The following is a 13,238-nucleotide window of genomic DNA, read 5'->3' on the forward strand; positions in this document are numbered from 1 at the left end:
TCATTTTGAGAAAAGCAATCCTGTTGTGGATCCCAAAAAAAGGATCATTTTTTCAGTATTAGTTGAAAATCCATTTCTTCTTCACTTTAAAAAACAGCGTATCTGTTTTGCTCTCTAAATAAAGGGATACTTTTGGATGGCTTGTGAAAAGCTATTGCTTTGTCATTTAGCAAAAAAAATGAAAGCTATTGATAACCCATAAGCAGGGATGATTTTTCCACTACTCAGTGTGAAAAAGCATCGCCTTTGGCTGTTTGCACCTCATGTGTATAAATACCAGTAAGGCATGCATCTGTCTTGATAAAGAGATAATTTTTGAGCCATCTTTACAATTGAAGTAGTCTAAAAATTCTGATAGTGCAGTGTTTTGTTAAATAGGCTGTTGGTTACCACCAGTTAGTATCTGTATTCCCATAGCCTGATAGAATTAGGTCACTTGGACAATATTGTTGTATTTGAATTAAATAGCTCAAAAGGAGTTCAATACAGTCCTGGGAAACCTTGGAGTGTCATACTCATATTTTCTAGGCAATTATAGGCTAGTTAGCATTGCACTTCGCTGCAAATCAAATTTTTAGTTAATTGAAACCGGCAAATTATGCAACTGTGGTGTAAATTGGTCAAAGCTACATTTTGTACTGCAAGACTACAACAATAAAAGTAGTAATGTTAAATGTTTGGTACTTATACATTGCGACTCACAGAAATCCCCAACTGTCTGCAATACTTTGAACAGTATGACAACAATCAAGAAGAGACACACTCTGGCTTCCCATTCTATCAAATCCATACAATTCATTCCTGACTTTCTAACCAAAACATTATATATGTAACAGACCCATTTGGATTTCATATCATTCAACTTTATATTTTCAAACTTTTCTGAAAGCCTGCCATGTAAATTTTAAAAGTGAAGTCAGACCAACATCTATAAAAAGGCATAAAACCCCCATTCAAAAAGAACTATACCCCTGAAGAAAAAAACCTGTGGAGGAAACCTTTAGTGAATCGTGAATAAAAGATTGGCTTTCCCTTTGACGAATACTAAAATGTAACTTAACAAGATGTTTTAAAAATTGTATTTGTATCATGCACAAATAGTAAAGGTAAGGTGAGAGAAGAAGGAACAGATAGTAAGTTATATCTATTCCTAAACTCCACTCTTTTGAGAGTAAAACACTTTTCACACAAACTCAAACATCTAAATAGGAATAAACCCAGCCTAAACCAATAAAGTTAAATATAAACAATGTCTACTACATAGGTTAAGGGCTCAATTCCCAAAGTCATCCCCCTTTTAGTTCTCCAGTGATTCTGGCTATCTGCTTGAACCAAGTGCCCATATTAGTTAAGCCTAATTTGTTCGGTTTGAAATCAACATTTGAGCAGAAATTTGTGCTGCAACATTTCTTTATACATCAGTCACATAATGAGGACATTATTCCATTGTGTTATATATTGATTTATTAAATAGCACATTTACACACATTAACAATACATTACTAAAGTCTTGTTACATTAATGAGCAAACCGGAAAATGTTACTTTGAGTAAAACAGCAAACAAATAAAAAAATAAAAACACAGTGACATAGAAAAATTCAGTACCTTTTACATTTAAAGGGGTTGTCTGGTACTTTAATATTGATGGCCTATCCTTATATTAGGTCATTAATACCAGATCATGGGGGTGCGACCCCCAGCACCCGGCGTTCAGATGTGATCAGTTGCAGAGCTGAATAGAACAGCTCCATCAACTACATAGTGGTCGTGGATGGGGAGTGTACTTTGCCCCCATTCAAATGAATAGGAGTAGATCTGCGGTATCCCACTGCAGCCACTATGCAGTTGATGGAGCTGTGATTTTCCTAATCGTTGAGTTGGCCAGGTGTCACAACTCCAAAGATCTGATTTTGATGACTTATCCTAAAGACTAACCCCACTAAGGATATGTTAATATTTATACAGTGTTCTTCATCGAGCACTATCATGGGTTTTGTGTCAATATTCCCTAAAAATTGATTTTTCATGGAAACCCTAGAAGAGCCACTCCCTTAAATAAAGCTGTTGGAGTCACTGTGAATCCTGTCTGGCCTCTGTCCTGGCAAACACGTTTTTATGAATGTCTGAAAAAGACAAATACTGCCAGGATGGAGGCCAGACAGTGTCTACAGTAACTCAGTTGTCATTCAAGTGAATGGCTTTGTCAGGGCTCTGTTGGCATTCCTATCAGAATACAGTTTTTCAGGGATTCTGAAAGAAACCCTGCCTTTTGTGCTCAGCATACAGCACCCCACAAGTGTGAACCTACGCTTAACTTCATTCTTCTGCATAATTGAAAGGCAGTGAAACATAAACTAACATGTTCAATATAGTACCGCTTTGTAATGATGATCTAAATCACTTATAGGCCAGATTGACACTTGTTGGTATTTGGTGCAATGTTTTGTGGTCAATAAACAGTAATGGATCCCAACGAGAGTAGACATAATGCTGCCTTTCTTTGTCCAATCCCTGATTTAGCTACAAAAAATGCAATAAAACTGCACCATGTGGAAATGGACTTGATGCCAGTACCAGGACTAATCACTGTTAAGGAGTCTGGAGTTAGAACAGAAAATCTAGCATCATAGAGGGCTATCATATATCAGATTGCCCTCAAATCATGCACAATTGTAAAATATTTACCTGCTCCTCATAGAGAGGTCTACTACCCTACTTTAACTGTGTCTCCGTACAGAGAAAGGTGACTTTAAAGAGAAATGTAAATGCCATTTTACAATAGAGTCTCAGTAGTACTACCTGGATTTCCTCCAACTATTTCTTGTTGTATATTATAATTCAATAATCTACTAATCAGTGCGGCCCTAGAATAAAATCTCAGAAAGATCAGCCTGTAGTAAATTGTAGCCCAAGATCCCAGAAGTACTATTCTCTTTTATGAGTGGTGTGAACTCTCTCACTCTTCATCTTTAAAGGGATCCTGTCACTAGGTAAAAAATTGACACTTTTTGCTCTTATTTTATCCGCGTTGTTCTCCTGAGTATTCCATTTTTTTAGGAGCCACATGGTTCCAGGGATATGACCATTTTTATTTAGTGCCAATTTTTCTGATCTTTAATAAGGGAGCATGGCTCACAATTCTCTTAGGTGTTTCTATAGACTTCTCTGCATTATTAACCCTTGAGCAATGCCTCCTTGATAAAAACCATACAATTAGTGGTGGATAAAAAAGGTCCACATGGATATAAAAAGAAAACAAAAAATGTAATACTCAGGGGAGCTGTGGCAAACACTGGCCACTTTTGACTTTCTGACAAATCCTCTATTATTTTTTCTTTAGTCCGCTATCTTGTTAAGGCATCTAAAAAACTGCATCCACTAAAGGCAATATTGTGTAGTTCAAATATTGCAATATGTTATAAATTAGCATAACACAAAGCCAATGAATCATAACTTTTTTCATCATTTTTCTAACTCTCTGTATACTGGTGTGCATGGGGTAGAGTGCTTGTTCATAACATTTTATTCCATATCTCAGGACAACCAGCTGTCTTCTGTCTCCCCTTCTCCTCCATCGTATGTAGGAGAGAATGGCGATGTGACTGTCCAACTGTTTTCCGTCACTTGTTTGTCACAATTTCTGTAATTGTAGAGAGGGAAGTCTTGCATAATTCCACACATCAAAAGTATAAATGGATAGAATTTGTTTGAGCTGTGCTTTAGCGCCCATACGCCTAGCATGTATGCCCATGCCTAAACATTATTTGCAGTCTTAGATTTGCTGACTGAGTTTTATTAGTGTTTACTAAATTTTTATAAAAGGATTGCATATTCCTTGCTTATGATTGCATACATATTTATTTCAGCATTTAAGATGCTAATGTCTAGTACTCAACACACCAACAAAACTAACTTCATAAACACCTTCATTGTGATATTTTTGAACTCCACCATATGGAAGCATTGGGGTTATGTCAAAGCAGTAAAGAAGATCTTATACTAAAAATGAGTCACATGTCTGTCCAGATGGAGAAGGATGTACAGAGACTGGCAGGGGAACAAGGAAGTGCAATCATCGGGTTGTGTATACCTTTTCTTTCTTTATTATTTTACACCATTCTGAACCTGTAAACAGAATATTGTGTCCTGATAAACCAGTTATGGCAGTGCATTCTGTGAGTGAAGATCTCAGTTACAGGCATTCTACAAATCTTGTAAATAAATTGATGACTAAAGTCCAGAAGACATGAAAGGCAAACTTTCAAATTTTGCTTCATGTTTAGGAGTTCTTAAAACTTCTAAGGGTTTTCTTGATCTATAAAGAGAGAAAAACAAACTTTTTATTAGAGATGCACAGAGACATACAACATTATCATTCAGTAAAATTTGCAACTTTTTGATCAGGACTCCTAGTTGGGCTTCAAACTTGACTTCTGACTGAATTAAAAAAAATCATTAAAACTTTGAAATCATGATTATAGAGCTGTCTAATTGCTCCCTCTTTAACTAACTTGACTGAAGCCATTATGAAGATCCTCTAATATCCGATAGCACTTAGGTCACAGCTATAGCCTGAGCTGACCATGACAATGAAGCAAAGCAGTCATGACTAATTAGGAGGCATCATAGTTAATGTTATTGTCAACAGCACTATTTCCTGATACAATGATAAGCAGTGATAGTTTGTAACCCACAAGACTGCAAAGGAAATACTCAGACTGCCACTAACAATGCTCATGGATATTGTGCCATATACAGACAGTGTGACCACTAATACAGGAAGTCATTAACAGCTAGGGGAAGGGGGCGTTAGAGCATGCCAAATAAGTGGTCTTATAAGTAGAGTTAGTTTTATTGTGCAAGGTGACCATCCAAGCTTTGTAATTCTGCTATTTGATAGAGATGAGTGAATCTCTTGAAATTTGAATTTGCTAGCTTCATTGAATATTTCACATAAAAGCAATTTGCAGCAGATCAATATGACACTAAAAGCAAATATTGTAATGCCTCAAATTGCCCTGAAAACACTTGTAACATGAAATTTAACAGGACTGTATTGTACACTTTTTAAGCTCCTTAATGCAGACTGCCTGAGTAATATTAAAGTGACCTCAACATATCTGTGACAACTGTATGTTGACACATACACAAACACAGACACACACTATATCTGTAATGTTTATTCAGTGCTTTAACCCCTGCACGCCGCGGCCATTTTACCATTTTTGCGCTTTCATTTTTTTGCTCCCCTTCTTCCCAGAGCCATAACTTTTTTATTTTTCGGTCAATATGGCAGAGTACTTTTGAAGGAAACTATTAGTTTTACCATATCGTGTACTGTAAAACGGGAAAAAATTCAAAGTGCGGTGAAATTCCAAAAAATGTGCAATTCCACAATAGTTTTTTTTTTGTTTTTTTTACCATGTTCACTAAATGCTAAAACTGACCTGCTATTATGAGTCTCCAGGTCATTACAAGTTCATAGACACCAAACATGTATAGGTTCTTTTTTATTTAAGTGGTGAAACAAAATCCAAAGTTTGTTAAAAAAAAAATTGCACCATTTTCGCTGACCCGTAGCCTCTCCATTTTCCGGGTTCTGGGTGAGGGCTTATTTTTTGTGTGCTGAGCTGACGTTTTTATTGATACCATTTTGGGGTAGATACAATGTTTTGATTTTTTTTAATGTTTAATTTTGAATGGCATGAAAGGGGGGTGATTTAAACTTTTATATTTTTAAAAACTTTTTTTTTCTACTCTTTACTTGCTTCAATAGTTTCCATAGGAGAATAGAAGCTGCGATCTTCCAATCGCTTGTGTCACACATAGCAGGGCTTCAGCCTTGCTATGTGTAACAAAAGTGCTCATCTGTAATGAACGCTGACAGCTGGGCGGCGCTCAAAGAATATCGGCTATGACAACCACAGGGGTCTCCTGCAAACCACCGAGTTGTCATGCCAACCCATAGGCGGCCCGCGATCATGTGACGGGTGTGCCGATGGACGTGGTTTGTGAAGCGCTTCTGGCGCGGCCATGTTAAATGCCGCTGTCGGAGATTAACAGTGGCATTTAACATGTAAACAGCCTCAGGTGGATTGCGATTCCACCCACGACTGTTAGGGGCACATGACAGCTGATCAGATGTGGGCTTAGCGCCAGGGCCCGCATCAAAGTGGGAGACACAACATGCGTCGTACATGTATGGCGTATGTCGTGAAGGGGTTAAAGATTTCTCTTCCTATCTCTATTTGTAAGCTGTGAGCTCAGGCTGCTGTATTCCTTGCCGCTGCTTTTCTACTGACTATGGTAATACTCCTGATTGGCTGTGAATGTGATGTGATAGCTGCAAGGCATTATGAAGAAGCCTATCCAGCTGTGCCTGAGTTCATGTGTGCAATATCTGGCATATGCAATCATCTGGTTTATGTAAAGTGACAGTGGGCATTTCATTGATGACTTACACAAAAGCTATTTGTTTTAATTCTCAGGGTCCAGTAAATATACAAGAAATAAAAAAAAAAATCAAATTGCATCAAATCAATTTACTCATCTAATTTTTGAGCTTCCATGGCTCATACATTGCATTGTGCAATCATGTTTTCAGAATAGTCATTTTCAACACTTAGTTTACTAGATTACAACTAAACTAAGACAATTTAGCTTTGTATACAATATACAGTACAGACCAAAAGTTTGGACACACCTTCTCATTTAAAGATTTTTCTGTATTTTCATGACTATGAAAATTGTACATTCACACTGAAGGCATCAAAACTATGAATTAACACATGTGGAATTATATACTTAACAAAAAAGTGTGAAACAACTGAAAATATGTCTTATATTCTAGGTTCTTCAAAGTAGCCACCTTTTGCTTTGATGACTGCTTTGCACACTCTTGGCATTCTCTTGATGAGCTTCAAGAGGTAGTCACCGGAAATGGTTTTCACTTCACAGGTGTGTCCTGTCAAGTTTAATAAGTGGGATTTCTTGCCTTAAAAATGGGGTTGGGACCATCAGTTGTGTTGTGCAGAAGTCTGGCGGATACACAGCTGATAGTCCTACCGAATAGACTGTTAGAATTTGTATTATGGCAAGAAAAAAGCAGCTAAGTAAAGAAAAACGAGTGGCCATCATTACTTTAAGAAATGAAGGTCAGTCAGTCTGAAAAATTGGGCGAACTTTGAATGTGTCCCCAAGTGCAGTTGCAAAAACCATCAAACGCTACAAAGAAATTGGCTCACATGACGACCACCCCAGGAAAGGAAGACCAAGAGTCACCCGTGCTTCTGAGGATAAGTTTATCCGAGTCACCAGCCTCTGAAATCGCAGGTTAACAGCAGCTCAGATTAGAGACCAAGTCAATGCCACACAGAGTTCTAGCAGCAGACACATCTCTACAACAACTATTAAGAGATTTTGTGCAGCAGGCCTTCATGGTAAAATAGCTGCTAGGAAACCACTGCTAAGGACAGGCAACAAGCAGAAGAGACTTGTTTGGGCTAAAGAACACAAGGAATTGACATTAGACCAATGGAAATCTGTGCTTTGGTCTGATGAGTCCAAATTTCAGATCTTTGGTTCCAACCACCGTGTCTTTGTGCGACGCAGAAAAGGTGAACAGATGGACTCTACATGCCTGGTTCCCACCGTGAAGCATGGAGGAGGAGGTGTGATGGTGTGGGGGTGCTTTGCTGGTGACACTGTTTGGGACTTATTCAAAATTGAAGGCATACTGAACCAGCATGGCTACCACAGCATCTTGCAGCGGCATGCTATTCCATCCGGTTTGCGTTTAGTTGGACCATCATTTATTTTTCAACAGGACAATGACCCCAAACACACCTCCAGGCTGTGTAAGGGCTATTTGACCAAGAACGAGAGTGATGGGGTGCTACGCCAGATAACCTGGCCTCCACAGTCACCAGACCTGAACCCAATCGAGATGGTTTGGGGTGAGCTGGACTGCAGAGTGAAGGCAAAAGGGCCAACAAGTGCTAATCATCCCTGGGAACTCCTTCAAGATTGTTGAAAGACCATTTCCGGTGACTACCTCTTGAAGCTCATCAAGAGAATGCCAAGAGTGTGCAAAGCAGTCATCAAAGCAAAAGGTGGCTATTTTAAAGAACCTAGAATATAAGACATATTTTCAGTTGTTTCACACTTTTTTGTTAAGTATATAATTCCACATGTGTTAATTCATAGTTTTGATGCCTTCAGTGTGAATGTACAATTTTCATAGTGATGAAAATACTGAAAAATCTTTAAATGAGAAGGTGTTTCCAAACTTTTGGTCTGTACTCTACTGCATACAAAGCTAGACTATAAATAGAACATCTGCATATATACAAGAAAAAGGAGTTGTAGAAATTATGAAATGGTCCTGAGAAACCCTGATCTCAACATCATTGCTTCTGTGTGGGATTACATAAAGGGACAGAAGAACTTGTCCAAGCCTACATCCACCGAAGATCTGCGTATAGTTTTCCAAGATATAGGTAGACATATGTAGTGATTAACACCCATGCCCACACGTTATGTAAAACAGGAAAGGACAATCGAAAATTGGGGAAAGAAACTTGAAGAAGCAGATAGGTAAATACACCTGTCAAATGTGTGATAAAATAGAGACATCAATGTAATTAGTATACCCCTCCTCTTGAAAAACAACCTGTGCAGTAAATAATGTAGCAAGTAGACTGAAACATATAATGCAATATGTATTACATATTGTTACAACTCTTAACTGGAATTTTGGACCACTCTTCTTTTGAAAACTGCTCCAGGTCTCTCATATATGAAGGGTGCATCCTCTCAACAGCAATTTTAAGATCTCTCCACGGGTGTTCAATGGCATTTAGATCTGAACTCATTGCTGGCCAATTCAGAACTCTCCAGCGCTCTGTTTTCATCCATTTATGGGTGCATCTTGAAGGATGTTTGGAGTTATTGTCCTGCTGAAAGACCCATGACCTAGGACGCAAACCCAGCTTTCTGACATTGGGCACTACATTGCGACCCAAAATAAGTTGGTAATCTTCAGATTTCATGATGCCTTGCACACAGTCAAGGCACTCAGTGCCAGAGGCAGCAAAAAGACCCCAGAATATCTTCGAACCTCCACCATATTTGACTGTATGTGCTGTGTTCTTATCTTAGTAGGTATCTTTCCATTTTCGGTAAACAGTAGAATGATGTGTTTTACCAAAAAGCTCTATCTTGGTCTCATCTATCCACAAGATGCTTTCCTTGAAGGATTTTGGCTTACTCACATACATTTTGGCAAACTGCAGTTTAGCTTTTTTATGTCTCTGTGTCAGCAGTGGGGTTCTTCACAAAGCCCTGATCTCAATCCTATTGAAAATTTATGGGCAATGCTGAAAAGGCAGGTGCGAGCAAGGCGCCCTACAAACCTGGATCAGTTACACCAGTTTTGTCAGGAAGAATGGGCCCAAATTCCTACCAACTATTGTGAGAAGCTTGTGCAAGGATATCCCAAACGTTTGACCCAAGTCATTCAGTTTAAGGGCAATGGTACCAAATACTGATGAAATGTATGCATTTGGCAAATATTAAAATTTATGGTAATCCTAATTGACCTAAAATGGGAAAGGTTTATTCTGATTTCATGTCAGATATTGAGAAAAACATGCATATGTGTCTTTTTATATAGTGTATGTAAACTTCTGGTTTCAACTTTATGTATATATGTACTGTAGATGGTGGGATATTCAAAGTATTTAAAATTATACATTGAGGAACATTTATTCTGAAATTGTTCCACAATTTTTAGACATAGTTATTCACAGATTGGTGAGCCTCTGACCATCTTTGCTTCTGAGAGAGTCTTCCTTTCTAGCATGCTCTAGCATGTACTGCCATGTGACTCATTTGAAAGTTGATCTTCTTTTTGTGTTTCATTAGTACTAGAGATGCAACTCTGGTCGATGGTTTAGGTCAGTGCTCTGTGATCGTGAACAGGAGCTGCATGAACTTCCCAAAGTTGGCTTATGATTAGCCAGGTTGGCAAGGCATCACATGTGAGCCGCACACATCACAGATGACATCAAGCCAGGCTGTCAAATCAGATACCATGCAGGGGAAAGCAAAAGCTTTGGAAATTCGCACTTATCCTTTCACGGTCAGAGAGCATCGATGTGGATCTGGGTTGTGTGAAGTGATCCACTCATCTCTTACCACCACTTACTTTTCCAGCTTTTTACTAACTGTCCAAACCTTTTTGAGATGTGTTGCTGAAATCAATTAGCAAATGAAATGGAAAAGTGTTTAACTTTCAGGGTCTGATCTGTGTTCTGTGCTGTATTGTGAATAAAATATGGCTAGAAGAGATTCCAAATTATTGTGTTCTTGTTTTCTTTACATTTTACATAGCATTCCAACTTCTTTGGAATTGCGACTGTGTATATCAGATATCAATTTCTGACTTACATTTTGTATAATAGTGCTAAAGTCAATCTTCTGTGACTGAGTTATGCTTGCTCCCTGGTTTACTGGAGTGCTTTGATCTTCTTTGTGAACTGTACAAGAAGAAGTAGATGGTAGACTGTTGGTTCTGTGTAAACTTCCATAGTGTTCTACAGGATTCCTGTCTTGTTCCCAGTTATAAAACTCAAGCTCTGAATATAGCCTTGATTGTTCTTCCAAAACCTCTTCAAGTTGCTGAAAACAAAAATGAATGTAGGTGAAATAAATATACATATTACATAGTAAAAGTAAACTTGCTTTGAGAAGTGTAAAACATATACTGAACTGAGCAATTCGTTCTCATTTTACACCGTGCGCCCAAACAGTGGTTTTTCCTCATATATCGGGTATCTGCGTGCTCAGGGGAAATTGCACAACAAATTTTGGGGTCCATTTTTCCTGTTACCCCTGCAAAAATAAAAAAATGGGTCTAAAGTAAGATTTTTGTGAAAAAAGTTAAATGTTCATTTTTTTTCTTCCACATTCCAAAAATTCCTGTGACGGAACTGAAGGGTTAATAAAGTTCTTGAATGTGGTTTTGAGCACCTTGAGGGGTGCAGTTTTTAGAATGGTGTCACTTTTGGGTATTTTCTGTCATAAAGACTTGTGTTGAGCGAGTATGTTCTATTAACCCTTTCGCCGAGTATGCTCGGGCCGAGCTCCGAGTATCTACAGCTGCTCGGTGATGTGTTTGAATCACTCCCGTGTGCATGATTTGCAACTGTTTGACAGTTTTATTACATGTGAGGAATGTCTATTTCTTACACATTCCTCACATATAATAAAACTGTCAAACAGTTGCAAATCATGCACACAGGAGCGATTCAACCATATCACCGAGCAGCTATAAATACTCAGAGCTCGGCCCGAGCATACTCGGAACAGAACATACTCGCTCAACCCTAATAAAGACCCCTCAAAGTGACTTCAAATGTGATGTGGTCACTAGAAAAATGGTTTTGTAAATTTTGTTGGAAAAATGAGAAATCGCTGGTCAACTTTTAACCCTTATAGCTCCCTAATAAAAAAAAATTTGGTTCCAAAATTGTGCTGATGTAAAGTAGACATGTGGGAAATGTTATTTATTAACTATTTTGTGTGACATACAGTACAGACCAAAAGTTTGGACACACCTTCTCATTTAAAGATTTTTCTGTATTTTCATGACTATGAAAATTGTACATTCACACTGAAGGCATCAAAACTATGAATTAACACATGTGGAATTATATACTTAACAAAAAAGTGTGAAACAACTGAAAATATGTCTTATATTCTAGGTTCTTCAAAGTAGCCACCTTTTGCTTTGATGACTGCTTTGCACACTCTTGGCATTCTCTTGATGAGCTTCAAGAGGTAGTCACCGGAAATGGTTTTCACTTCACAGGTGTGCCCTGTCAGGAATTTCTTGCCTTATAAATGGGGTTGGGACCATCAGTTGTGTTGTGCAGAAGTCAGGTGGATACACAGCTGATAGTCCTACTGAATAGACTGTTAGAATTTGTATTATGGCAAGAAAAAAGCAGCTAAGTAAAGAAAAACGAGCGGCCATCATTACTTTAAGAAATGAAGGTCAGTCAGTCTGAAAAATTGGGTGAACTTTGAATGTGTCCCCAAGTACAGTTGCAAAAACCATCAAGCGCTACAAAGAAACTGGCTCACATGAGGACCACCCCAGGAAAGGAAGACCAAGAGTCACCCCTGCTTCTGAGGATAAGTTTATCCGAGTCACCAGCCTCAGAAATCGCAGGTTAACAGCAGCTCAGATTAGAGACCAGGTCAATGCCACACAGAGTTCTAGCAGCAGACACATCTCTACAACAACTGTTAAGAGGAGACTTTGTGCAGCAGGCCTTCATGGTAAAATAGCTGCTAGGAAACCACTGCTAAGGACAGGCAACAAGCAGAAGAGACTTGTTGGGTTAAAGAACACAAGGAATGGTAAATTAGACCAGTGGAAATCTGTGCTTTGGTCTGATGAGTCCAAATTTGAGATCTTTGGTTCCAACCACCGTGTCTTTGTGCAACGCAGAAAAGGTGAATGGATGGACTCTACATGCCTGGTTCCCACCGTGAAGCATGGAGGAGGAGGTGTGATGGTGTGGGGGTGCTTTGCTGGTGACACTGTTGGGGATTTATTCAAAATTGAAGGCATACTGACCCAGCATGGCTACCACAGTATCTGGCAGCGGCAAGCTATTCCATCCAGTTTGCGTTTAGTTGGACCATCATTTATTTTTCAACAGGACAATGACCCCAAACACACCTCCAGGCTGTGTAAGGGCTATTTGACCAAGAAGGAGAGTGATGGGGTGCTACGCCAGATGACCTGACCTCCACAATCACCAGACCTGAACCCAATCGAGATGGTTTGGGGTGAGCTGGACCGCAGAGTGAAGGCAAAAGGGCCAACAAGTGCTAAGCATCTCTGGGAACTCCTTCAAGATTGTTGGAAGACCATTTCCAGTGACTACCTCTTGAAGCTCATCAAGAGAATGCCAAGAGTGTGCAAAGCAGTCATCAAAGCAAAAGGTGGCTACTTTGAAGAACCTAAATATAAGACATATTTTCAGTTGTTTCACACTTTTTTGTTTTATAATTCCACATGTGTTAATTCATAGTTTTGATGCCTTCAGTGTGAATGTACAATTTTCAAAGTCATGAAAATACAGAAAAATCTTTAAATGAGAAGGTGTGTCCAAACTTTTGGTCTGTACTGTATCTGTCTGGTTTAAGGCCATACAAATTCAAA

The 13,238-nt window shown here is 38.7% G+C and overlaps 1 protein-coding gene across 2 annotated transcripts in view; it reads right to left on the reverse strand.

Annotated features, from left to right (window-relative positions):
• Positions 1-1,446: 1,446 nt before the first annotated feature.
• ITPRID1 (ITPR interacting domain containing 1) overlaps positions 1,447-13,238 on the reverse strand; it is a 241,436-nt gene continuing 229,644 nt past the window's right edge. For both annotated transcript variants that reach the window (XM_073678292.1, XM_073678293.1), the window contains exons 14-15: positions 10,451-10,681; positions 1,447-4,316 (exon numbers count right to left, since the gene is read on the reverse strand). In XM_073678292.1, coding sequence (XP_073534393.1) covers positions 4,281-4,316; positions 10,451-10,681 — 267 coding nt within the window. In that variant the 3' untranslated portion in view covers positions 1,447-4,280. The remainder of the gene's footprint in view (positions 4,317-10,450; positions 10,682-13,238) is intronic.

The sequence above is a fragment of the Phyllobates terribilis genome, unplaced genomic scaffold (assembly GCF_046119375.1).
Source record: "Phyllobates terribilis strain yellow unplaced genomic scaffold, ASM4611937v1 Scaffold_4__5_contigs__length_816908805, whole genome shotgun sequence".
Lineage (NCBI taxonomy): Eukaryota > Metazoa > Chordata > Amphibia > Anura > Dendrobatidae > Phyllobates > Phyllobates terribilis.